At 44.7% G+C, this 25,517-nt stretch overlaps 1 protein-coding gene across 1 annotated transcript in view; it reads right to left on the bottom strand.

Moving 5' to 3' along the window:
• Positions 1-24,777, bottom strand: part of LOC140186299 (prostaglandin G/H synthase 1-like) — a 121,059-nt gene extending 96,282 nt beyond the window's left edge. Inside the window, exons 1-2 of the mRNA XM_072240392.1 lie at positions 24,668-24,777; positions 24,518-24,568 (exon numbers count right to left, since the gene is read on the bottom strand). Coding sequence (XP_072096493.1) covers positions 24,518-24,568; positions 24,668-24,695 — 79 coding nt within the window. The 5' untranslated portion in view covers positions 24,696-24,777. The remainder of the gene's footprint in view (positions 1-24,517; positions 24,569-24,667) is intronic.
• Positions 24,778-25,517: the final 740 nt, after the last annotated feature.

Raw genomic sequence — 25,517 nt, forward strand, 5'->3', positions numbered from 1 at the left:
AGTCAGAGTTGGGGCGTAAGCGTTGACTATGGTGAGGTGGCGTTTTCCTTGCAAAGGTGTACGCAAGGTCTGTATTCGGTCATTACAGCAACAGGCAGGGTTGGTAGCTTTGCTGTGAGGCAGTTCTTGATAGCCAAGCACACACCAGATTCTCTTCGTTCTTCTTCGGGCCTGCCAGACTAGAAGAATGTGTACCCTCCTTTCTCTTCACAAAGTGCGCCCTCACCAGCGACTCGGGACTCCTGGAGAGCCGCAATGTCCACTCTATAGTCCTTGAGCACATGAGCAACAAGTTCATTGCGTCTCTCTGGGCGATCTGAGTTAGCATTGTCCAACAGGGTTCGTATGTTTCATGAGGCGACGATCAGAATCTGCTTGTGATTCTTACCGCTAGAGTTGGACAACCCGCCAGTAGCGGCAGACTGGCCAGGTTGGTGTGAGCGGGCTTTGTTTGAGCCACCTTTTCTAGGCCCTTCCCTAATGATAGGGTGAGCAGTGCCTCCCTGAACAGGGCTGCTCAGACGCAGAGGGTGCTACCTCACTGGATCTCCGCTCTGTAATCCATGTGTGACCACTCTCCCCTGCTGCCTCACCGGATCTCCACTCTGTAATCCATGTGTGACCACTCTCCCCTGCTGCCTCACTGGATCTCCACTCTGTAATCCATGTGTGACCACTCTCCCCTGCTGCCTCACTGGATCTCCGCTCTGTAATCCATGTGTGACCACTCTCCCCTGCTGCCTCACCGGATCTCCACTCTGTAATCCATGTGCAACCACTCTCCTCCGCTGCCTCACCGGATCTCCGCTCTGTAATCCATGTGCGACCACTCTCCTCTGCTGCCTCACCGGATATCCACTCTGTAATCCATGTGCGACCACTCTCCCCTGCTGCCTCACCGGATCTCCATTCTGTAATCTATGTGTGACCACTCTCCCCCTGCTGCCTGCACGCAGACTTGTGACTACAGCTCCCAGCTGGTCAAGCCTATCGCTCCACCACTTGTCCGTCGCTACATGACTTGGGTGTGTTGAGGATACCCCACCCCTCAGGAAGGAACAGCATGTGTGTGAGTGGATTTTAGGTGAGTAGGGGGTTGCACAGGTCCAGACCTCCCCTCCCAGATCCAGTGGCACGGTGGGGTCCAAGACGGCCGGGGGAAGTTCTGTTGCAGTGAATGGCCAGACCAAGCCTCGATGCAAGGGATGCCCTTTCCGCGCTTCACGGCACGTGTTTGCTAGATGGCCGTTGACCCTACATATAAGTCACCACATACAACCCTGGGTTTCTTTTTCCTACGGGCATACTCAGCAAATCTATAGAATAGTAACTGTGAACAGGATCAATGAAAGAGAAGAGCAAAGAAGACAACAAACTATGCAAATAGCATGAAATAACATGAGAATGAGATCATTTGTTGTGGGATCATCTCAATAGATGAGTAATTACCCTCTTTTGTTCAAAATCCTGATGGTCGGGGGGTAGTAACTGTTCTTGAACCTGGTGGTGTGAGTCCTGAGTCTCTTGTACCTTCTACCTGATGGCAGCAGTGAGAAAAGAGCACAGCCTGGGTGGTGAGGATCTCAGATGATGGATGCAGCTTTCCTATGACAGTGTTTCATGTAAATGTGCTCAATGGTTGGGAGGGCTTTACCCGTGATGGACTGTGCTGAACCTACAACCATTTGCAGGGATTTTCATTCAAAGCCATCGAAAAGGCTCAAAGGAATCAATGAGTAATCAGGACTGTACAGAATACCATTGAGACACAACTACCAGATATGGAAACCATCTACACCTCACGTTGTCTACGGCGGGCTCGTGACATTGTGATGGACTCATCCCACCCCAGTTATCACCTGTTCAATCTCCTACCATCAGTCAGGAGATACAAAATCATCTCTGCATGGACATCCTGTGACAAGAATACACATAGATTAAGATGTAGCTGTCCTGTGCTGGCACCATTGGGATCAGCAGTTGGTCTGCCACCTGTCTTCAGGAGAGAGAGAGATAAGGAAAACAATGGAGCAGCATTTGGAGATGTGTAATGAAGGGGAAGGAGAGCTGTCAAGATCGGCTCCCCCTTTGAACCCTGAACTGTTTGAAGTGATGGACAGGCGATACCCCAGTAGGGGGATAAAAAGCGACAGGTTCGCTAAGGCAGGACACACACACGACACCCCGAGGTAACGAGACCCTGGAAGCGGTGCGTCTCCCACAAGCCAGTGGGAAGTTCTTGGACGGCTGATCGCGGGATCAAGCCATAGACGCTCAGGGTGGGAAGGCATGATCGGCGGGAACCTGGTGTGTGTCCACTGGGTGCCAGGTTCACCGCAGAGAAACGATCGTATCTGGAAACGGAGGGGTCACGGTCGGTGACCTCAGATGACATCACAAAGGACTCGCCCGAAAGCTGACTGCGAAGGTCTGTGTGGAAGCCATTTTGAATAGTCATTCGTTTTGTTCTCTCTCTCCTTCTCCCACACTGTCCATCTCGCATGGCAGCGATTACTGCGAACTGAACTGAACTAAATTGAACTGAACTTTGTGTCACTTTGAAACTGGTCATTTACCCCTAGACAATGATAGAGCTTGATTGATCCTGTTATCTTAATTCTGTGTACATGTGTGTTTACCATTGCTGAACTGTTGCATTCATTATCCTTTTGATTAGAGTACTGTGTTGCTTGTTTCTTTAATAAAACTTTCATAGTTCTAGTAATCCAGACTCCAACTGAGTGATCCATTTCTGCTGATTTGGCAACCCAGTTACGGGGTACGTAACAATCCAGACTGAAAAACAGTTTTCCCAGGGCTGTCGTTCAACTGAACAATGCCCCCCACCCACCCATGGTTCATAGACACTATGGGCAATACAGTCTCCAAGTGCAGTACATGGGTATAATTCTAGATGCTATTTTATATTTAATCATTGTGTTTTATAACATGGACATGTGCAATACTTGACTGGGACATCCACTGTTGCATCTAATCTAAGGGTTAATTCAGTTGTAAATTAGATGTCATTCTGAATATCTCAGACATTTTAAATGTAGTCATTGAGTTTATAGTAACTGAATTGTCAGTTTGCTGTTTTGCACTGAATGGGGCAGCACTGGAATCTCGTTGTTCTCAACAAAGCTCCAACGATACACAGAAAGGTGCCGTAAAAAGTCCAGTAACATCATGAAGGGTTCCACCCATCCTGCTCATGAACTGTTTGTCCCACTCCCATCAGGGAGGAGGCTACACAGATCCACACCAGGGTCACCAGACTCAAAAACAGTTCCTTTCCCCAAGCAGTGAGGCTGATCAACACCTCCACCCACTAACCCGCCCCTCCATACCCCCAACCACCACTACTTTATCATTTCCTGTCAGTCACCTTATGTACAGACACTCCTGTGCCTAGCGTCACTTTATGGACACACAATCAATGTACATAAGCTATCTTAAGTATTTTTATTTATTATGCTTTTTTATTATTATTGTGCTCTTTATTTTATTGTGTTTTTTGTGATGCATCAGATCCAGAGTAATAATTATTTTGTTCTCCTTTATGCTTGTGTACAGGAACTGACATTAAACAAACTTAAATTTAACATTTTAATGTTATGTAAATATTGCTGCCAAGTATAATTGGTTGATATAAAATGGAGTTTCATCATGTCCTGTGGTTGGAATTGTATTTAAAGAATGCTTACCTCTGTAATTAGGGAATGTATTTTCAGTTAATTACATTTTCTTTTATGTAACTTTCTGGAACTGTTTTATCACTGACCCAGCTGGTCACGTTGAGTACAGACACTCCAATGGACATACAGTCAATACATCTGTATAAGCTATCATATTAACATGTTTTTTTATTATAAGACCATAAGACGTAGGAGCAGAATTGGACATTCAGCCCATCCATTCTGTCCACCCTTTGATCATGGTTGATCCATTGTCTTTCAAACCCGTTCACTAGCCTTCTACCCATAACCTTTCAATCCTTTACTAATCCAGAACCTATCAACCTCCAGTTTAATTACACGCCAAATAACTTGGCCTCCGCAGCCACCCATGACAAGGAATTCTACAGATTAACCACCCTCTGGCGAAAGAGACTCCTCTTCATCTCTGTTCTAAATGTATGTCCCTCTATTCTGAAGCTGTGCCCTCTGATCCTAGACTGTTCCACTACAGCAATCATCCTCTCCACATCTACTCTATCTAGGCCTTTCAACACTTGATAGGTTCAAGGATATCCAACATTATTCCGAATTCCAGTGAGAAGAGACCCAGAGCCATCAAACGGTCCTCATATGACAAGCCTTTCATTCCACAAATCATTTTCATGAACCTCCTTTGAACCCACTCCAACATCAGTACACCCTTTCTTAGATAAGGAAGCCAAAACAGTTCACAATTCTCCAGCAACACACATCAAAGTTGCTGGTGAACGCAGCAGGCCAGGCAGCATCTGTAGGAAGAGGTACAGTCGATGTTTCGGGCCGAGACCCTTCGTCAGGACTAACTGAAGGAAGAGTGAGTAAGGGATTTGAAAGTGGGAGGGAAGAGGGAGATCCAAAATGACAGGAGAAGACAGGAGGGGGAGGGATGGAGCCAAGAGCTGGACAGGTGATTGGCAAAGGGGATACGAAAGGATCATGGGACAGGAGGCCCAGGGAGAAGGAAAAGGGGGAGGGGGGAAAAAGCCCAGAGGAGGGGCAAGGGGTATAGTCAGAGGAACAGAGGGAGAAAAAGGAGAGAGAGAAAAAGAATGTGTGTATATAAATAAATAACGGATGGGGTACGAGGGGAGGTGGGGCATTAGTGGAAGTTTGAGAAGTCGATGTTCATGCCATTAGGTTGGAGGCTACCCAGACGGAATATAAGGTGTTGTTCCTCCAACCTGAGTGTGGCTTCATCTTTACAGTAGAGGAGGCCGTGGATAGACACATCAGAATGGGAATGGGACGTGAAATTAAAGTGTGTGGCCACTGAGAGATCCTGCTTTCTCTGGTGGACAGAGCGTAGGTGTTCAGCAAAACGATCTACACATCCACACATTTTAATTAAAGTCTCCAACCTGATGGCATGAACATTGACTTCTCTAACTTCCGCTAATACCCCACCTCTCCCTCGTACCCCATCCGTTATTTATTTACATACACACATTTTTTTTCTCTCTCCTCTTTTTCTCCCTCTGTCCCTCTGACTATACCCCTTGCCCATCCTCTGGGCTTTTCTCCCACCTCCCCCTTTTCTTTCTCCCTGGGCCTCCTGTCCCATGATCCTCTCATATCCCTTTTGCCTATCACCTGTCCAGCTCTTGGCTCCATCCCTCCCCCTCCTGTCTTCTCCTATCATTTCGGATCTCCCCCTCCCCCTCCCATTTTCAAATCTCTTACTAGCTCTTCCTTCAGTTAGTCCTGACGAAGGGTCTCGGCCCGAAACGTCGACTGTACCTCTTCCTAGAGATGCTGCCTGGCCTGCTGCGTTCACCAGCAATTTTGATGTGTGTTGCTTGAATTTCCAGCATCTGCAGATTTCCTCATGTTTGCGTTTCACAATTCTCCAAGTGAGCCCTCACCAGTGCTTTGTAAAGACTCAACATTACATCCTTGCTTTTACATTCTAGTCCTCTTGAAACTAATGCTAAAATTACATTTGCCTTCCTCGCCCCCGATTCAGCCTGCAAGTTAACCCTTAAGGAATCCTGCATGAGGACTCCTAAGTCTCTGCACCTCATATTTTATGATTCCCCCCCATTTAGAAAATAGTCTGTCTTTATTCCTTCTAACAAAGCATATGACCATACACTTCCCGACACTGTATTCCGTCTGCCACTTTTCCCATTCCCCTAATCAAAATCCTTCTGCAGCCCTGCTTCTTCATCAGCACTACCAGCCCCTCTACCCATCATCGTGTCATCCACAAACTGTGCAACGAAGCCATCAATTCCTTCATCCAAATCATTGACATATAACGTAAAAAGAATCGGTCCCTACAGAGACCCCTGTGGAACACTACTAGTCACCAGCATCCAGCCAGAAAAGGCTCCCTTTATTCCCACTCTTTGCCTCCTGCCAATCAGCCGCTGTTTTATCCATGCTAGAATCTTTCCTGTCATACCATGGGCCCTTTACTCGTTAAGCAGCCTCATGTGTGGCACTTTGTCAAAGGCCTTCTGAAAATCCAAGTACATGACATCCACCAATGCTCCTTTGTCTATCCTGCTTGTTAATTTCTTCACAGAACGCCAAAAGATTTCTCAGGCAAGATATTCTCTTGAGGAAACAATGCCGACTACAGCCTATTGTTATCATGTGCCTCCAAGTACCCCAAAACAACATCCTTAACAATCGACTCCAACACCTTCCCAACCACTGAGGTCAGACTAACTGGTCTATAGTTTATTTTTTTCTGCTTCTCTCCCTTGAAGAGTGGAGTGACATTTACAATTTTCCAGTCCTCCGGAACCATGCCAGAATCCATTGATTCTGGAAAGATCATTACTAATGACTCCACAATCTCTTCAGCCTCCTCTTTCAGAACCCTGGGGTGTACACCATCTGGTCCAGATGACTTACCTACTTTCAAACCTTTCAGTTTCCCAAGCACCTTCTCCCTAGCAATAGCAACTCCTGCCCCTGACACTCTCGAAAGTCCAGCATACTGTTAGTGCCTTCCACAGTGAAGATGAATGCAAATTACTTATTCAGTTCCTCCACCATTCCCTTGTCCCCCATTACTACTTCTCCAGCATCGTTTTCCTGTAGTCCAATATCCACTCTTTTACACTTTACATATCTGAAAAAAACTTTTTGGATCCTCTTTGATAATGCTAGCTAGCTTTCTTTTATATGTAATCTATTTGTTCCTCTAATTTCCTTCTGATGGTTTTTAAAAGCTTCTCAATCTTCTAAATTCCCACTATTTTTTGCTTTATTATACACCCTTTCTTTTGTTTTTATTGAACATAGAACATAGAAATCTACAACACATTACAGGCCCTTCGGCCCACAATGTTGTGCCGACCATGCAACCTACTCTAGAAACTGCCTAGAATTTCCCTAACGCATAGCCCTCTATTTTTCTAAGCTCCATGTACCTATCTAAGAGGCTCTTAAAAGACCCTATTGTATCCGCCTCCACCACCGCTGGCAGCCCATTCCACACACTGACCCTCCTCTGCAGAAAAAACATATCCCTGACATCTCTTCTGTACCTGCTTCCAAGCACCTTAAAACTACGTCCCCTTGTGTTAGCCATTTCAGCCCTGGGAAAAAGCCTCTGACTATCAACAAGATCCATGTATACCCCTCAATCAGGTCACCTCTCGTCCTCTGTCACTCCAAGGAGAAAAGGCCGAGTTCACTCAACCTATTCTCATAAGGTACACCCTCCATTCCAGGCAACATCCTTGTAAATCTCCTCTGCACTCTCTCCATAGTATCCACATCCTTCCTGTAGTGAGGTGGCCAAAACTGAGCACAGTACTCCAAGTAGGGTCTAACTAAGGTATTACATAGCTGTAACATTACCTTATGGCTCTTGAACTCAATCCCACGGTTGATGAAGGCCAACACACCATACGCCTTCTTAACAGCACTGTCAACCTGCAGAGCAGCTTTGAGTGTCCTATGGACATGGACCCCAAGATCTCGCTGATGCTCCACATTGCCAAGAGTCTTACCATTAATATTAAATTCTGTCTTCAAATTTGACCTATCAAAATGAACCATTTCACACACATCTGGGTTGAAGTCCATCTGCCACTTCTCAGCACAGTTCTGCATCCTATCGATGTTCCACTGTAACCTCTGACAACCCTCCAGACTATCCACAACACTCTCAACCTTTGATTCATCAGCAAACTTACTAATCCACCCTTCTAATTCTTCGTCCAGGTCATTTATAAAAATCACAAAGAGTAGGGGTCCCAGAACAGAACCCTGCGGAACACCACTGGTCACTGACCTCCATGCAGAATACAAACCATCTACAACCATCCTTTGCCTTCTGAGGGCAAGCCAATTCTGAATCCACAAAGCAATGTCCTCTTGGATCCCATGCTTCCTTACTTTCTGAAGAAGCCTTGCATGGGTCACTTTATCAAAGAACTCAATCAGACTCGTAAGGCATGACCTGCCCTTGACAAAGCCATGCTGACTATCCCTAATCAGATTATGTCTCTCCAAATGTTCATAAGTCCTGCTTCTCAGGACCTTCCCCAACAAATTGCCCACCACTGAAGTAAGACTTACTGGTCTATCATTTCCTGGGTTATCTCTACTCCCTTTCTTGAACAAGGGAACAACATATGCAATCCTCCAATCCCCCAGAACCTCTCCCATCCCTATTGATGACGCTATGATCATTGCCAGAGGCTATATATATAATTCAGTGACCACTTTATTAGATATACCTGTACATGTGCTCTAATCAGCCAATCAAATGGCAGCAACTCAATACATAGAAGCATGCAGACATGGCCAAGAGGTTCAGCTGTTAGACCAAACATCAGAATGGGGAAGAAATGTGATCTAAGTGACTTTGACTGTGATCTAAGTGACTTTGACTGTGGAATGATTGTTGGTGCCAAATAGGATGGCTTGAGTATCTCAGAAACTGCTGATCGCCTGGAATTTTCATGCACAACAGTCTCTAGAGTTTACAGAAAAACTAAAAACAAAAACAAACATCCAGTGAGCAGCCATTCTGTGGACAAAAAAGACTTATTACTGAGAGAGGTCAGAGGAGAATGACCAAACTGGTTCAAGCTGACAGGAAGGTGACAGTAACCCAAATAATGACACGCTACAACAGTGGTGTGCAGAAGGGCATCTCTGAATGCACAACATGTTGAACCTTGAAGTGGATGGGCTACAGCAGCAGGAGACCACACCAGGTTCCACTCCTGTACCAAATAAATTTCCCACTGAGTGTGAGTGTGCGTGTCTGTCTAAAACAAATTTTACAATGTATATCAGTGATACTAAACCTGATTCTGAAGCTGAGTGTAGAACTGATTAAACAATTAGCGAGGCAAAGTGGTGGCATGCAGAAGAATCGGGACAGAAAACCCAGGGAAATGCAAAGACCTTTGAGGAATAGGGAGAAGGGAGGAGGTCGAAACTGAAGACAGCTGTATCTTTCGGACCGAGCAGATGATGGAACGACAGAGAATGCAGCAGCAGTACCCAGTTCAACACTTAGAGCCCATCTCAGCAACAGAACGATACTGATAACTATTGGCTTGGGAGGAAGGGTGTGAAATATTAGATAAGGTAAAAATAGAGACAGCAGTATTATTAAGTGAAGTAACTAACAAGGCCTGCTCAGAGGAGTGATGGGGATTACATTGATATCCAGTCACTCATGGATTCAGAGTTCAAAGTTCTATATGTACATGCCCCCAAAAACTACCCTGACATTTATTTTCTTGCAGGCATTTACAGTAGAACAGGAAATGCAATAGAATCAATGAAAAATTACACACAAGACCAACAAACAACTAATGTGCAAAAGACAAAACAAAAAACAAATAATAAATAAATAATATTGAGGACATGTGTTTTAGAGTCCTTGAGAGTGAGTTCATTGTTGTGGAATCAGTTCAGATTGAAGTTATCCACACCAGTTCAGGAGACTGATGCTTGAAGGGTAGTAGCTCCCAACAAGTTTCAGATGCTGCTAACGTGCTGGTTCTTTACAAAAAGATAAAGGGCGGACCAAGCAACTATAGACTAATCACCCTCAGAGCAATAACAGGTAAAACCTACTTACCATACTTCCTACATCCATCTCCAAGTCCTCGATCTGTATCTCAAACAGGTACCCAGTACTGCCTCTCAAACACATCCAGCCACGCTCATCAGTGTTTTTCTTCTACCCATCAGAGGTATTTATCAGGGCCCTAGGCACTGTCAATGATCCCCCCCCCATCCATCCAACTATCGCTTCGATCCCCTCCCATCAGGCAAGAGGTACTGTAGCATTAGGCCATGAGCTGTAAAGAATGGGAACACCTTTTCTCCCCCAGGCTGTGAGACTAATAAACTCCCTAACGGCACCCAAGTCTTATCATGTGTGAAGTGCCCGTAGCATTATACTGTTTTACTTTTTAACTTAGTCATAAAAGCAGTGGGTCAGAAAGGTGCTCTTCCCCCACCTCGAGCAGATAAAGTAATAATACTTTATGTATTGTGTGAGTTATAGGTACCATGTTGTCTACCTAGGTCCGGAGGAACACTGTTTCGTTTGGTGGTGTACACGTGCACAGTTGAATGACAATGAGCAGAACTTCAACTTGAAAAACACCTCTTCACCACCACCCTCTGCCCTGGATCACCAGGTCAACTTTGGATCCAATTAGCTAGGTGACCATGCATCCCATGTGCTGCAATTTTCTGGCCCAGCCTAATCTGCAGAACCTTATTCCATCTAGGTAGCCTCCAACTTGTTGGCATGAACATCGATTCCTCCAACTTCCCTTAACTTTCTTCCCTCCCCCTCCTCTCTTCATTAATTCCTCACTCTGGCCCCTTACCTCGCCTCCTCACCTGCCTATCACCCCTCCTCCTTCCCTTTCTCCCATGGTTCACTCTCCTCTCCTATCAGATTCCTTCTTCTTCAGTCCTTTGCCTTTTCCACCTATCACCTCTCAGTTTCTTTCTTCATCCTCTCTCCCCCCACCCACCTGGCTTCACCTGTCACCTTCTAGCTTGCCCTCCTTCCCCTCCCCCAACTTCCTTATTCTGGCACCTCCCCCTTCCTTTCCAATGGTGATGAAGGGTCTCTGCCCGAAACCTCAACAGTTTATTCATTTCTAGAGATGCTGCCCGACTTGCTGAGTTCCTCCAGCATGTTGTGTGTGATGCAGGGCCTTGTCAAAAAAGTCTTACTGAAGTTCATGTAGACAACATTTACTGCTCTGCCTTCTTAGTTACCTTTTAAAAAAACTCAGTGGAGTGAGTGAAACTAAACTCCTCCCACAGAAAGCCATGATGATTATCCGTGACCAGCCTCTGCCTCTGCAAATGAGCACCAAATCTATCCCTTAGAATGCTCTCCGTTTGTATTGTATCCCTACCCCTGATGTAAAGTTCACCAGCCGGTAGTCACCTGGCCTGTCCCTGCTGCCTTTTTTAAATAAAGGAACAACATTACCGATTCTCCAGTCTTCTGCTACTCACAGATAGAAAATATAACATCGAACAGTACAGGCCCTTCGGCCCACAATGTTGTGCTGACCTTTTAGCCTACTCCAAGATCAATCTAACCCTCCCCTCCTACATTTTTCTATCATCCATGTGTCTATCTAACAGTTTTCTAAATCCCCCTAATACACCCACTTTTTTCACCACACCAGGGAAGGTGTTCCACACCCCCCCATTTTGTGTAAAAAAAACTTACCCCTGACATCCTGATCAGCCATGATCATACTGAATAGCGGTGCAGGCTCGAAGGGCTGAATGGCCTACTCCTGCACCTATTTTCTATGTTTCTATGTTTCTATCCCCCCTATACTTTCCTCCAATCACCTTAACATTATCCTCCCTTGTATTAGCCAGTTTGAAGTTCAAAAGTTCCAAGTAAATTTATTATCAAAGTACATAGTACCTATATGTCACCATATAACCATCCCAAGATTCACTTTCTTGGCAGCATACTCAATAACTCCATGATAAAATAGCAACCAAAATAGAATCAATGACAGACCAGAGCTGGATATTCTCCTGCCTTCTCCCTGTAACCTCCAGAGACGCTGACTGACCTGCTGAGTTCCTCCAGTGTGTTGTTCTCTATTTGAACTTTGTCATTCAGGACATCAGGCCCATTCTGCCTCAGCTCCCTGTCTGGCCTCAGTTAATTGTACCTCCAGCTATTACGTAGAGATACAGCATAGTCACAGGCCCTTCCAGCTCAACGAGGCTGCGCCACCCGATCACGCCCATGTCATCAATTAACCTGCTATCCGTTGGGGAAGAGGTGGATGGAGAGTGGGGAGACAGAGTATGTGCAGGACAAGTTAGTAAATTCATACACTCAGTGGCCACTTTACCACATACCTGTACCTAATATTGTGGCCACTGAGTGTACGGTGTTCTCATGGTCTTCTGCTGCTGTAGCCCATCCTCCTCAAAGCTCAACACGTTGTGTGTTCAGAGATGCTCTTCTGCACACCACTGATGTAACGTGTGGTTATCTGAGTTACTGTCGTCTTACTGTTAGTTTGAACCAGTCTGGTCGCCCACCTCTGACCTCTCTCATTAATAAGGCATTTTCACCCACAGAACTGCTGCTCACTGGATGTTTTTTTTTTGTTTTTCACACCATTCTCTGTAAACTCTAGAGACTGGTGTGCACAAAAATTCCAGAAGATCAGCAGATTTTGAGATACTCAAACCACCCCATCTAGCACCAACAATCACTCCTCAGTCAAAGTCACTCTGATCACATTTCTTCTGGTCTGAGCAACAACTGAACCTCCTGACCATGTATCCCACTCCTCTAGAGAAAAGCAGCAGGTAATTCTCAGCAACACACATCAAAGTTGCTGGTGAACGCAGCAGGCCAGGCAGCATCTATAGGAAGAGGTACAGCCGATGTTTCAGGCCGAGACCCTTCGTCAGGACGCCCGAAACGTTGACTGTACCTCTTCCTATAGATGCTGCCTAGCCTGCTGCGTTCACCAGCATTTTTTATGTGTGTGGCTTGAATTTCCAGCATCTGCAGATTTCCTCATTTTTAGGTAATCCTCAGTCCTGGGCAAGGTGAAAGAGCATGCTTACTGGATGAGAATGTTAAATGGGAAAAAAGCCCAGGAGGCGGATGGAGTTAAAAACATGTACTGACCAGTTTGGAATCCAACACCACACAGCACTCGTGCTGACAAGGAAACAGACAGATAACTCTTTATTCCCCTGGCACTTTTATTATGAGTCGAACGTTTGCCTGGGGATAGCTGTAGGATATAACTTTCCCCATTATTAACACTCTCACGCTCAATCCAAAAACAAAAATCTTTATTCTCCCTGTCCAGGGCTGGGCTCGTTGTGATCGTCGGCAAGCTTCCTGGTACAGCAGCAAGGGCCGGCCCTGTCATCCTGGAATAACTAAATTACTGGCAGCCTTGGTGTGAAAATGCAAAGTAAGCTAAGGAAGCTAAATGTAGAAATGGCACACGGCAGAGAGGGAGGAAAGGCTTAATGAGCCACCATTGTTCCTGAAGCCATCAGTCACATTTCCTGTGTTCCTTCCTTAATAAACACACTGCATTGTGTTCACACAATTAGTCACTGACGTTGGTATAGATAGAACAATACAGCACAGTACAGGGCATTCGGCCCACAATGTTGTGCTGACCCTTTAACCAATTCTACCATAAATCAAACACTTCCCACACACTTAGAGCTATATTTTTCTGTCACCTATGTGTCCATCTTAATTGCCTCTGACACCACTCCTAGCAGCAGGTTCTACGCACATACCTTCTTTGGGTAAAAAACCCTACCTCTTACATCTCATCTACACGTTCCTCTAATGATCTTTAAAAGGCGTGAGGAGAGAGAGCAGCGCACTGCGCACGTGCACAGCCCTCTGGTGAAAAATGATATCGTATCTGTTAAATAGGGGCCGTGGACGGTTCTGATTTGATGGAGAATGGACGTGAAAGCACAGAGGAACATCTGGAGAAATTTCTGAAATGCTCGTTCACTGCTGTCGTTACTGCGTGGTCGGGAATCTTTTGGAGGGTAGGCCTCAAAATCCCCAGCTTTGCCTGCTGTTGGCGACCGAGGTTGAGGTCGAATCGTTCAGACAGAGATGGCGCTCAGTACTCGGTGTCAGAGAGCTGATCAGAGTTTGAAGTTTTCGGATGACTCAGAGTCGGATTGTGGTCGGGTATGGCAGGGAGAGATTTTCTTCCTTCTCCCGTCTGCGTGAGATGTGGGATATTTGAGAGACTTTGAACTTTTACTGTGTTCATGGACTTCTTCATCAAGTTATGGTATTGTTGCACTGTTGTAACTATATGTTATAATTATGTGGTTTTGTCAGTTTTTTCAGTCTTGGTCTGTCCTGTGTTTTGTGATATCACACCAGAGGAAATATTGTATCACTTCTTAATGCATGCATTACTAAATGACGATAAAAGAGGACTACGTGTCTTCATAATCTAAAAAAAATTATTCCCTATCCACCTCAAATTTGCCATTTCAGTCCAGGGAAAATCTCTGGCTGTCCACTCTACCTCTACCTCCTATTATCTTGTCCATCGCTAACAAGCTGCTCATCCTCCTTCACTCCAGAGACAGAAGCCCCTGACTGATCAAGCTTTCCTCATAAGACATGCTCTCTGATGTACGCAGCTTCCCATACAACTGTCCTCCTTCTCGTATCAGTTCAACCTTCAACATAGAACACCACAGCGCAATACAGGCTCTTCAGCCCACAATGTAGTGCTGACCCTCTATCCTGTTCTAAGATCAATCTAACCCTTCCCTCCCACATAAAGCTTGTTTTTAATCATTCAAGACTGTTCATTGTCGTTCATCAGTTTACATATCAGTTTGCAACGAGACCTGGGTGTCATTATACACCAGTCATTGATGCAACGAGACCTGGGTGTCATTATACACCAGTCATTGATGCAACGAGACCTGAGTGTCATTATACACCAGTCATTGAAAGTGGGCATGCAGGTACAGCAGGCGGTGAAAAAGGCAAATGGTGTGCTGGCATTTATAGCGAGAGGATTTGAGTACAGGAGCAGGGAGGTACTACTGCAGTTGTACAAGGCCTTGGTGAGACCACACCTGGAGTATTGTGTGCAGTTTTGGTCCCCTAATCTGAGGAAAGACATCCTTGCCATAGAGGGAGTACAGAGAAGGTTCACCAGATTGATTCCTGGGATGGCAGGACTTTCATATGAAGAAAGATTGGATGAACTGGGCTTGTACTCGTTGGAATTTACTCGTGGGAAGGCTGGGGCGGTGTTCTGAGTTGGATGATCAGCCATGATCATAATAAATGGCGGTGCAGGCTCGAAGGGCCAAATGGCCTACTCCTGCACCTATTTTCTATGTTTCTATGTTTCTATATGTAAAGGGGAATAAAACGATTGTTACTCTGGATCCAACACAATATAAAAGCATACAGAAAACAATAAATATAAACACACGAGATTAGCTTGTCTATGAAGACTGATTGTATGTGCGTGAAGTGACGCTACGTACAGGAGAGCGCTGAACTGATTCCACAGCCAAAGGACTCATTTCTGAAGACTCTCAATTTTATTTAATTTGTATTTGCACTATTTGCTGTCTTTTGCACACTGACTGTTTGCCCGTCTTTGTTGTGTGCAGATTTTCATTGGTTCTGTTGTGTATCTTTGCATTTACTGTGAAAGCCAGCAAGAAAAGGAATCACACATTTACTTTGAAAATAAGTTTACTTTTTAATGTATTACTGGGCTGTTAATGTGCGATACTTGTCCTTTTGGTTATATTGGGTTGATAAGAACCATCGGCCAATTTGAGTAGACTTGGAATTGAAAGCTGTGAAACAGTTTTATTTAACCTCGTTATTGGGAGCTGCTTTACCTATACAATTAGCTAAAGTTGCTAATTTAAACTTATACCCTGTGATTAAGCATTCTTTACAAACTTGGCTCCAGTTCCACAATTTTTTTAATCTTAAAAAATTTAAACTTTGTAGTTTAATTTATCGAAATTACTTTTTTAAGCCTTCTTTGAGTGATCCAATTTTTTTACTTCGGAAAAATAAAGGTATTAATTTGTTGGATTTATTTAAAGATAGACTGATGACTTTTGAACAATTAATTGATAAATACTCCCTTTCATACTCACACTTTTTACAATACCTTCAAATTAGACATCTTTTACAAAAATATTTAAGTAATTTTCCTTACATTTTGGATGCTGACCTGTTAGATACTATTATGAGTATGAACCCTTCGATGAAGGGTTCTATTGGAAAAATTTATAATTTACTATTACAATGGGATAAGCATCCTTTATTTAAGATTAAACAAGATTGGGGAAAGGAAATCAATTTGACTTTTATGACGGAGGACTGGACGCGGATTCTGAAGCTGGTTAACTCTTCTTCCATCTGTGCTAGTCATTCACTGATTCAATTTTAAATTGTACATCGTTACCATTTGACGAAGAAGAGATTGTCTAAAATATTCCCTAATGTTGATAGTTATTGCGATAGATGTAAAATTGAGACAGCTACACTGACACACGTTCTGGTCTTGTTCTATATTGGAACAGTTCTGGAAGTCAGTTTTTTCGACAATTCCTAAAGCACTTAAAATTAATTTACAACCTAACAAATTAACTGTGCTTTTTGGAATAATTCCTCAAAATATCCGTGGTATCTCTGTGTCTGACCAACATGTTATTGCATTTGTTACATTGATAGCTAGGAGGGCCATTTTGTTGAACTGGAAGGATACATCAGCTCCATTTTGTCACAATGGTTCTCTCAAGTAATGCTATGTCTTAGTTTGGAGAAAATTAGAAGCTGAACCTTTGAACCTATGTTTGATTTTGAGAAAAGATGGGGTTCATTTGCTCGTTATTATCATTTGAGTTAATTGATAGATTTCCTCCATGATCTAATTGTAAATTTTTGGTACATTTTTTTCTTGCTGGTGGTTGATGTTTATCTTTGGAAGCTTTTTGTATGATGCATGGCTCCGGGGTTGAACACCTAATGGGGTTTTTTCCCCCACTTTTTCTTGCTTAGTAGGGATTATTTTTTTTAAATCACCAAAATTTTTTAAATCTTTAAAATAATGTTTTTTTTTCTTGAGACATTGTAAGTGTTGCTTACTTCGATGTAATGTTAATTTTGGATAATAATAATAAAAAGATTTGAAAAGAAAGGAAGAACTTTGTACATAAGGTGACTGACTGGAGATGATAAAGTCGTGGTGGTGGGGTGGCTCAGGCTTGTAGCTGGCCTGATAGCTATGCATCTGTTTAACAGATTCTTAAATGTCCCTAACGTATCTGCCTTGACCACCACCACCAGCAGGGCACTCTACACAACCACCACTCTGTGTAACAAAAAAAAAATCTCACCTCTGACATCGCCGCTATTCTTTCCTCCAAACATCTTAAAATGATGCCCCTTGTGATGCCCGTTCTGTCCCGGGAAAAAGTCACCGGCCGTTGACCCTTTTACCATCTTGTACACCTCTAACACTCCTTCACTCCAAAGAGAAAAGCCCTGACTTGCTCAGTCTATCCTCATGAGACATGTTTGCTTTGCGAAGCCTCCTTGCACCTCACAATATTAAAAACACCGATGCAAACTGTTCTTCAACATTTCACATTTACTTGACAAAATATCTGAGATCTCTAAGTTCCATAGATACTTCAAAGTCAAAATCAAAGTAAACTTATTACGAAAGCACACACATACACTGCCTTGAACTTCATTTTCTTGCAGGCATTTATGGTAGATACAAAGAAAGACAATAGAATCCAGTTTAAGACAGTGCTACAGGAGGCAAGCGACAGCTTACTAGTAGTTCAAAAGGCTAGAGATTTGCCTAAAAACATTACTAATAACATATTTTCTGAAGCAAATTGTGGTGAACTATGGCCGCAGACAGTGAGGAGGCAGGCAGAGGTGAAGCTGGTTCGGGGGATGAACCGTGTTGGGGCATTGTGAGACACAATGTGTTTGGACCGGGGTCACAGACAGAGTTCGTATTGCTGTTGGAGATGGAGTGAGGGATTTGGAGAGGAGTCGATGCGGAAGAGTTTCGATTCCCGTCCACCTAACCAAGCTGGAAGGTTGGATCACTCCAAGTGCCAAGCTGATTTGGTAAGATTGAGAACGGCTTTGGGTTGGGCAGCTCAGGCGTATCATGGTGACAGGGTCTGGTACCTAGAGCGAGGCACAACCCAGTGCTTGGGCAATTGAAACGCCAGCACAGATAGACTGGAGGCCAGAGTGTTGGGAAAGGAGGTGAAGGTCAGGCTGATTTCGCTCCCTCCCCCGTGAATGTTCATCCCTTCCTCTGCAGCACCGAGGCTGTGAACTGATCTGGCTTCCGTGCGTTTTTGCTCCGCTAGTGTGATGAACTGGGACCACGGCTTTGGCATACTCTGGCTGCTCCAGGAGAAGATTTGGGGACTCAGTCTGGTTCATTATGCTGTTGGCTTGCTTCTATTGTTTGTATGATTTGTGTTTTTTCCCTCCTGCTTTCTCTGCACGGTGTTTTTTTTTTGCTCTTTTCTTAAAAATTGGGTTATTCGGGTTCCTTGCTTTGTGGCTGCCTGTAAGCAGTCAAATTTCAAGGTGTATAATTTGTACATTCTTTGATAATAAGTGTTTTAAATCTCTGATTCAATGAAAAACTACACACACCCACAAAGACTGACAACCAACCAATGTGCAGAAGCGGGCAAACTGCACAAAAATAAACCAATAAATAATACTGAGAACACGAGTTGTAGAGTCCTTGAAAGTGAGTCCGTAGGTTGTGAATCAGTTCAGAGTAGAGGTGAGTGAAGTTATTCATGCTGATTCATGTCCAAAATAACAATCAGAAACTACACAGGAATGTAGGGATAGGGGCAGTGTTTCTGCCCTTATGTCAGAATAGGACTGACCCGTGTTCCCTCACCAAAGTTCTATAATTCTCAGATTTAAAACTAATTACTTCTTAGCTCAATCAAAGGAGAATTGCTAATTTCCATATTGCATTCATGTGTCTCTGAACTTAACTTCTGAAAATAACAATACCTCATATGCTGGAAATCTGAAATAAAAACAGAACATGCCAGCAACAGTCAGCTGTTTGGGTAGCATCTCTGGAGACAGGACCAGTTTCAACACTTCAGGATGAAGGTATCTCACCAGAACTAAGTTTAATGTCACTGGCGAAAGATCTGGCTCGTCCCTTGTACTCAGAGTCCACAACCAAGTTACGGCTTTGGGATGTAGGAATACACTGGTTCCAAAGAATAAAACCATAATATATAGAAGCAGAATTAGGCTATTCTGTCCATTGTCTGTTCCACCATTTGATCATGGCTGATCTACTATCCCTCTCAACTCCATTCTCTGGCCTTCTCCCATAACAATAGACAATAGGTGCAGAAGTAGACCATTCGGCCCTTCGAGCCTGCACCACCATTCTGAGATCATGGCTGATCATCTACTATCAATACCTGGTTCCTGCTTTGTCCCCATAACCCTTGATTCCCCTAGATACCTATCTAACACCTTCTTGAAAGCATCCAGAAAATTGGCCTCCACTGCCTTCTGAGGCAGCGCGTTCCACACCTCCACAACTCTCTGGGAGAAGAAGTTCCTCCTCAACTCTGTCCTAAATGACCTACCCCTTATTCATAAACCATGCCCTCTGGAGACTAAAACTGCACATGATACTCCAGGTGTGGTCTCACCAGGGTCCTGTACAAATGCAAAAGGATTTCCTTGCTCTTGTACTCAATTCCCTTTGTAATAAAGGCCAACATTCCATTAGTCTTCTTCACTGCCTGCTGCACTTGCTCATTCACCTTCAGAGACTGATGAACAAGTACTCCTTTGATACCCTGACTAATGAAGAACCTATCAAGCTCTGCCTTAAATACTCCCAATGACTTGGCCTCCACAGCCGTATGTGGCAATGAATTCCACAGATTCACCACCCTCTGGCTGAAGAAATTCCACCTAACTTCTGTTTTAAAGGGAAGTCTTTGTACTTTAAGGCTGTGCCCTGTGGTCCTAGACTCCTCCACTATAGGAAACATCCTCTCCACATCCACTCTATTTAGGCCTTTCAATATTCGATAGGTTTCAATAATATCCCTACTCATTTTTCTAAACTCCAGCAAGTTCTGACCCAGAGCCATCAAACACGCCTCATATATTAACCCTTTCATTCCCAGGATCATTCTTGAACAGCATCAGCATCATATCTTTGCTCCTATATTCTAATGCTCTTGGAATGAATGCCAACATTGCACTTGCCTTCCCTACCACCAGCTCAACTTGCAAATTAACCTTTAGGGAATCCTGCACTAGGATTTCCAAGTCCCTTTGCACTTTCGATTTCTGAATTCACTCTCCATTTAAGAAAGTCTGTGCCTACCTTCTAACAAAGTGCATAACCATACTCTTTCCTGCACTGGATTACACCTGTCACTTCTTTACTCATTCTCCTAATCTGTCCAAGTCCTTCTGCAAACTCTCTGCCCCTCCATCTATTTATGTATTATCACAAACTTCTAGACCACGAAGTTTGTGGCCATCAATTCCATCAACCTGATCTTTGACATATACACGAAAAGAAGAAGTGGTCCCAATGCCAATCACTGCAGAACACCTCTAGTCACCAGCAGCCAACCAGAATAGACTCCCTTTACTCCCAGTCTTTGCTTTCTACTGGTCAACCAATCTTCTTTCCATGTTAGTATCTTTCAGTGTGGACTCTGGGCTCTTATTTAGCAGCCTCGTGTGGAGCACCTTATAGTCAGAGTGTCACAGAAACAAGCCCTTTGGCCCAATCAGTCCATGTTGGACCAGTTAAACTGCCTAGTCCCATCGATCTGCACCTGGACCAAAGCCCTCCATACCCCTCTCATCCATGTACCTATCCAAACCTTGCTTAAACATTGAAATCGAAATCGCACCCATCACGTGCACTGGCAGCACGTTCCACACTCTCACCACCCTCTGAGTGACGAGATTTCCCCTCATGTTTCCTTTAAACATTTCACCTTCCACTCTTAACCCATGACTTCTACTGGTAGTCTCACCCAACCTCAGTGGAAAAAGTCTGCTTGCATTTACCCTATCTATACCCTCATAATTTTGTATATCGCTATCAAATCACCTCTCAATCTTCTACTTTCTGAGGAGTAATTGTCTAACCGACTCAGTCTTTCCTTATAACTCACATCCTCTGGTGCTGGCAACATCTTTGTAAATTTTATCTGCACTCTATCATTCTTATTTGCATCTTTTCTGTAGGTAGGTGACCAAAACGGCACACAATACTCCAAATTAGGCTTCGCCAACATCTTATACAACTTCAACATAACATCCCAGCTCCTATACTCAATACTTGATCAATGAAGGACAATGTGCCAAAAGCTTTCTTTACGACCCTATCTACCTGTGGTGCCACTTGCAAGGAATTATGGACCTGTATTCCTAGAACCCTATCACTACCACACTCCTCAGTGCCCTATCACTACCACACTCCTCAGTGCCCTATCACTACCACACTCCTCAGTGCCCTATCACTACCACACTCCTCAGTGCCCTATCACTACCACACTCCTCAGTGCTCGATTGCTCACTGTGAAAGACCTACTCTGGTTGATTCCTCCAAAGTGCAACACTCACACTCATCAGCATGAAATCAGCATCAGCCAGTGATGTTGTGGGGATGGAACTGGACTCTCTCACGGTGGTGTCTGAAAAGAGGATGCTGTCCAAGTTGCATGTCATCTTGGACAATGTCTCCCATCCACTACATAATGTACTGGTTGGGCACAGGAGTACATTCAGCCAGAGACTCATTCCACCGAGATGCAACACAGAGCGTCATAGGAAGTCATTCCTGCCTGTGGCCATCAAACTTTACAACTCCTCCCTTGGAGGGTCAGACACCCTGAGCCAATAGGCTGTTCCTGGACTTATTTCCACCTGGCATAATTTACATATCATTATTTAATTATTTAAGGTTTTATATAGCTATATTTATACTCTATTCTTAGTTGGTGCAACTATAACGAAACCCAATTTCCCTCGGGATCAATAAAGTATGTCTATCTATCTATTCCATCTGCCATGTTTCAGCCTATTTTTCCAGCTGGTCCAGATCTCACTGCAAGCTTTGAAAGTCTTCCTTGCTGTCCACTACACCTGCAATCTTAGTGCCATCCACAAAGTTGCTGATCCAGTTAACCATATTATCATCCCGATCGTTGATATAGAAGATAAGCAATAATGGACCCTAAGCTGATCCCTGCAGCTCTCCACTGGTCACAGGAGTCCAATTAGAGAGGCAACCGTCTACTATCACCCTCTGGCTTCTCCCACAAAGCCAATGTCTAATCCAATTTTCATCTTGAATGCTGAGTGATTGAACCTTCTTGAACAACCTTCCATGCAGGATCTTGTCAGATACTTGCTAAAGTCCACATAGACAACATCCATTGCCTTGCCTTCATCAACTTTCCTGGTAACTTCCTCAAAAAATCTACAAGGTTGGTTAGACACGACCTACCATGCACAAAGCCATGCTGACTATCCTTAATCAATCCCTCTCTATCCAAATACTCATATCGGTCTCATAGAATACCTTCCATTAACTTTCCCACTACAGACGTCAGGCTCAATGGCCAATAATTTCCTGCCTTATTCTTCAAACAGAATAACATTGGCTACCTTCCAGTCCTCTAGTATGTCACTCATCACCAAGATGATTTAATTATCTCTGCTGGGTCTCCTATAATTTCTGCACTTGCTCCCTCCAGGGTCGAAGAGAATACCTGGTCAGGCCGTGGGGATTTGCCTCGAGACAGCAAACACCTCACCCTCAGAAATCAGTATTGAGACCGTGAAGTTAACGCTGCTTTACCTCACTTCTATAGACCCTGTCCAAATCCGGAGTAAATACAGATGCAAAACATCCATTTAAGATCTCCCCCATCTCTTTTGACTCCACACATGGATTACCAATTCTGATCTTCCAGAGGACCAATTTTGTCGTTTGCAATCCTTTTGTTCTTAATGTATCCGAAATATCCGAAAAATCCTTTAGGATTCTCCTTCACCTTGTTCGCTAAGGCAACCTCATGCCTTCTTTTAGCCCTCCTGGTTTTTTTGAGTGTTCTCTTGCATTTCTTGTACTCCATAAGTACCTCATTTGTTCCTACTTGCCTACATCTGCAATGCACCTCCTTTTTACTCGTAACCATGGCCTCAATATCTCTTGAAAACCAAGGTTCTCTAAACCTGTTATCCTTGCCTTTTACATACACACACAAGCTTCAACTTGTGCTATGCAACTGTATCTCATTATTTTTAATTTATTTGTGGTAACTAATTTAACCAATTTCCCCCGGGATCAATAAAGTATGACTATGACTATGTAATATTACTTCATGTGTTTTCTGTGTGAGTTATATGTATTGTGTTGTACACCTTGGTCCAGAGGAATGTTGTTTCATTTAGCAGTGTATCTGCGTACAGTTGAAATTACAATAAACTTGAACTTAAATTGATACGTGCATAGGCTCACCGCTCTCGATAAAAGTGCAGGAATCAGTTCACACACGGTGATGAGGTTCACGAAATGGGCACCAATACAAATCCTGTCTTAAGTATTTAACAATAAGACCATAAAACAAAGGAGCAGAATGAGGCCATTTGGCCCATCAGGACTGCTCCACCATTCTATCATGGCTGATTTATTATCCCTCTCAATTCCATTGCCTGCTTTCTCTCGATAACCTTCGATGCCCTCACTAATGAAGGACCTATCAACCTCCACTTTAAGTCCACCCGTCTGTGGCAACGAACTCCACAGATTCAACACCCTCCGACCAAAGAAATTCCTCATCTCTGCTCAAAATGGATGCCCCTCTATTCTGAGGCTGTGTCCTCCGGACCTAGACTCCCCCACTGTAGAAACATCCTCTCCATATTCACTCTATCTAGCCTTTCAATATTTGATAAGTTTGAATGAGGACCCCCAACCCCATGCTTGTAACTCCAGCCAGAACATCAACCTCATATATTAACCCTTTCATTCCTGTGAACCTTCAATGGAGCCTTTCCAAGCCAGCACATCTTTTCTTAGGGGCCCAAAGCCTTTCACAAGACTGCAAGTGTGGGCTGACCAATGTCTTATAAACACTCAGCATTACATCCTTGCTTTTATATTCTAGTCCTCTCGAAATAGACGCTAACTTTGCCTACGGCCAATTAAGAGTTAAACGCCTCAGCAAGGTCAACTAGTGTCACTATAGACGTTTAAGGTGCTGCAATTCCCCGCGGAGTACGGCGCTCCCTCGGCAATTTCCCTCGGGGAGTACGGCGCTCCCTCAGCACTACCCCTCACGGAGTGTGGCGCTCCCTCGGCATTGAATTTGGATGCTGAGTGCGGACACTCCCTTGCCTCGAAACCGAGAAAAGCCGCGAAACTGCGGAGGACAGCAGCACCGTCGGACGCCGCTCCCCTGTCCCACCTCTCGGCTGTCCTGTCCTGTCCCGGACTGATGGATGGGGATCTTTCCCCCCCCCCCACCCCCCGGAGTAGGAAAGGAGAGCAGAGAGAGACAAGAGCCGAAGATGCGCCCCTGGTTCGCGGACAGGCGCTCCCTCGTTCTTGGGGAGCGCAGTCACTGACCCGTTATCCCGCCCGAAGAGCGCAAAGCTGTATCTGCGCCCACCCCCTGGGGAATCTCTCTCGGGAACTCCGCGGTTCCCGACGCCGGACGCTCAGGAAACTCACCGGCTGCTCCCACCTCCAGCACACTTATCAGAAACAACAGGCTCCTGGCGGCTGAAACACAGACCAAAAAAAATGGTAAAGATCAGGCGAAACCCGAGTCCCAGCTCCCCCCCCCCCGCCTCCCCAAGGGGAGGAAAGTCGGGACCCTACCGTCCATTGGCGCAGAGACCGCTCTCATCCGCCGCCTGACCGAGCTCTCCCTCCCGCACGACTCGTGCAGTCAAGTGGCTGCATCGCCGGATCCCCCCAGCACTTACACACTCCCTGACGAGTGGCCAAAGAGGCGGGATCCCTCCTCCCACAGCGCCGCAAGTTGCAACCCCCACCCACTCCCCAGAGCTCTGATCTGCAAATTGCGTCCTGCCTCGGGGAAGGTACACTAGCTGTAACCCGAGCGAGGGTCTCCCTAACGCCCCCCAGTCTGGGGAGTCAGAATCAGGTTTAATCCGACTGCTGTATGAAATATGTTGTATGTATTATGGCGGTAGTACACTGCAATCCATAATGAGTTGTATACCCTATCAATTACAGAAAGAGTGGACATTTAAAATGAAGTTAAGGAGTGAAAAGAGAGAGTAACAAAAATAGTGATAGTGTTCATGGGTTCATCGCCCGTTCAGAAATCTGATGGCAGAGGGGAAGAAATCATTGAGTGTGGCTCTTCGGGCTCGTGTACCTCCTCCCTGGTGGTAGTAATGAGGGAAGAGGGCTTGTCCTGGGTGATGGAGGTCCTTACTGAAGATGCCGCCCTCTTGAGGCGTCGCCTATTGAAGGTGTCCAGGATTCTGGGGAGGCTGAGTTTACAACTTTCTGCAGCTTTTCCCGATCGTGTGCAGTCACCCCCTCGCCCACATCCACAGTAGACGGCGATGCAGCCAGCTTGGATGCTCTCTGTGATACATCTGCAGAAATTTGCGAGTGTCTTTGGTGGCAAACCAGATCTCCTCAAACTCCGGATGAATAAAGCCACTGCCGCGCCTTCTTTGTAATTTCATCAATA

This window comes from Mobula birostris, chromosome 22, assembly GCF_030028105.1.
Source record: "Mobula birostris isolate sMobBir1 chromosome 22, sMobBir1.hap1, whole genome shotgun sequence".
Taxonomy (NCBI): Eukaryota; Metazoa; Chordata; class Chondrichthyes; order Myliobatiformes; family Myliobatidae; genus Mobula; species Mobula birostris.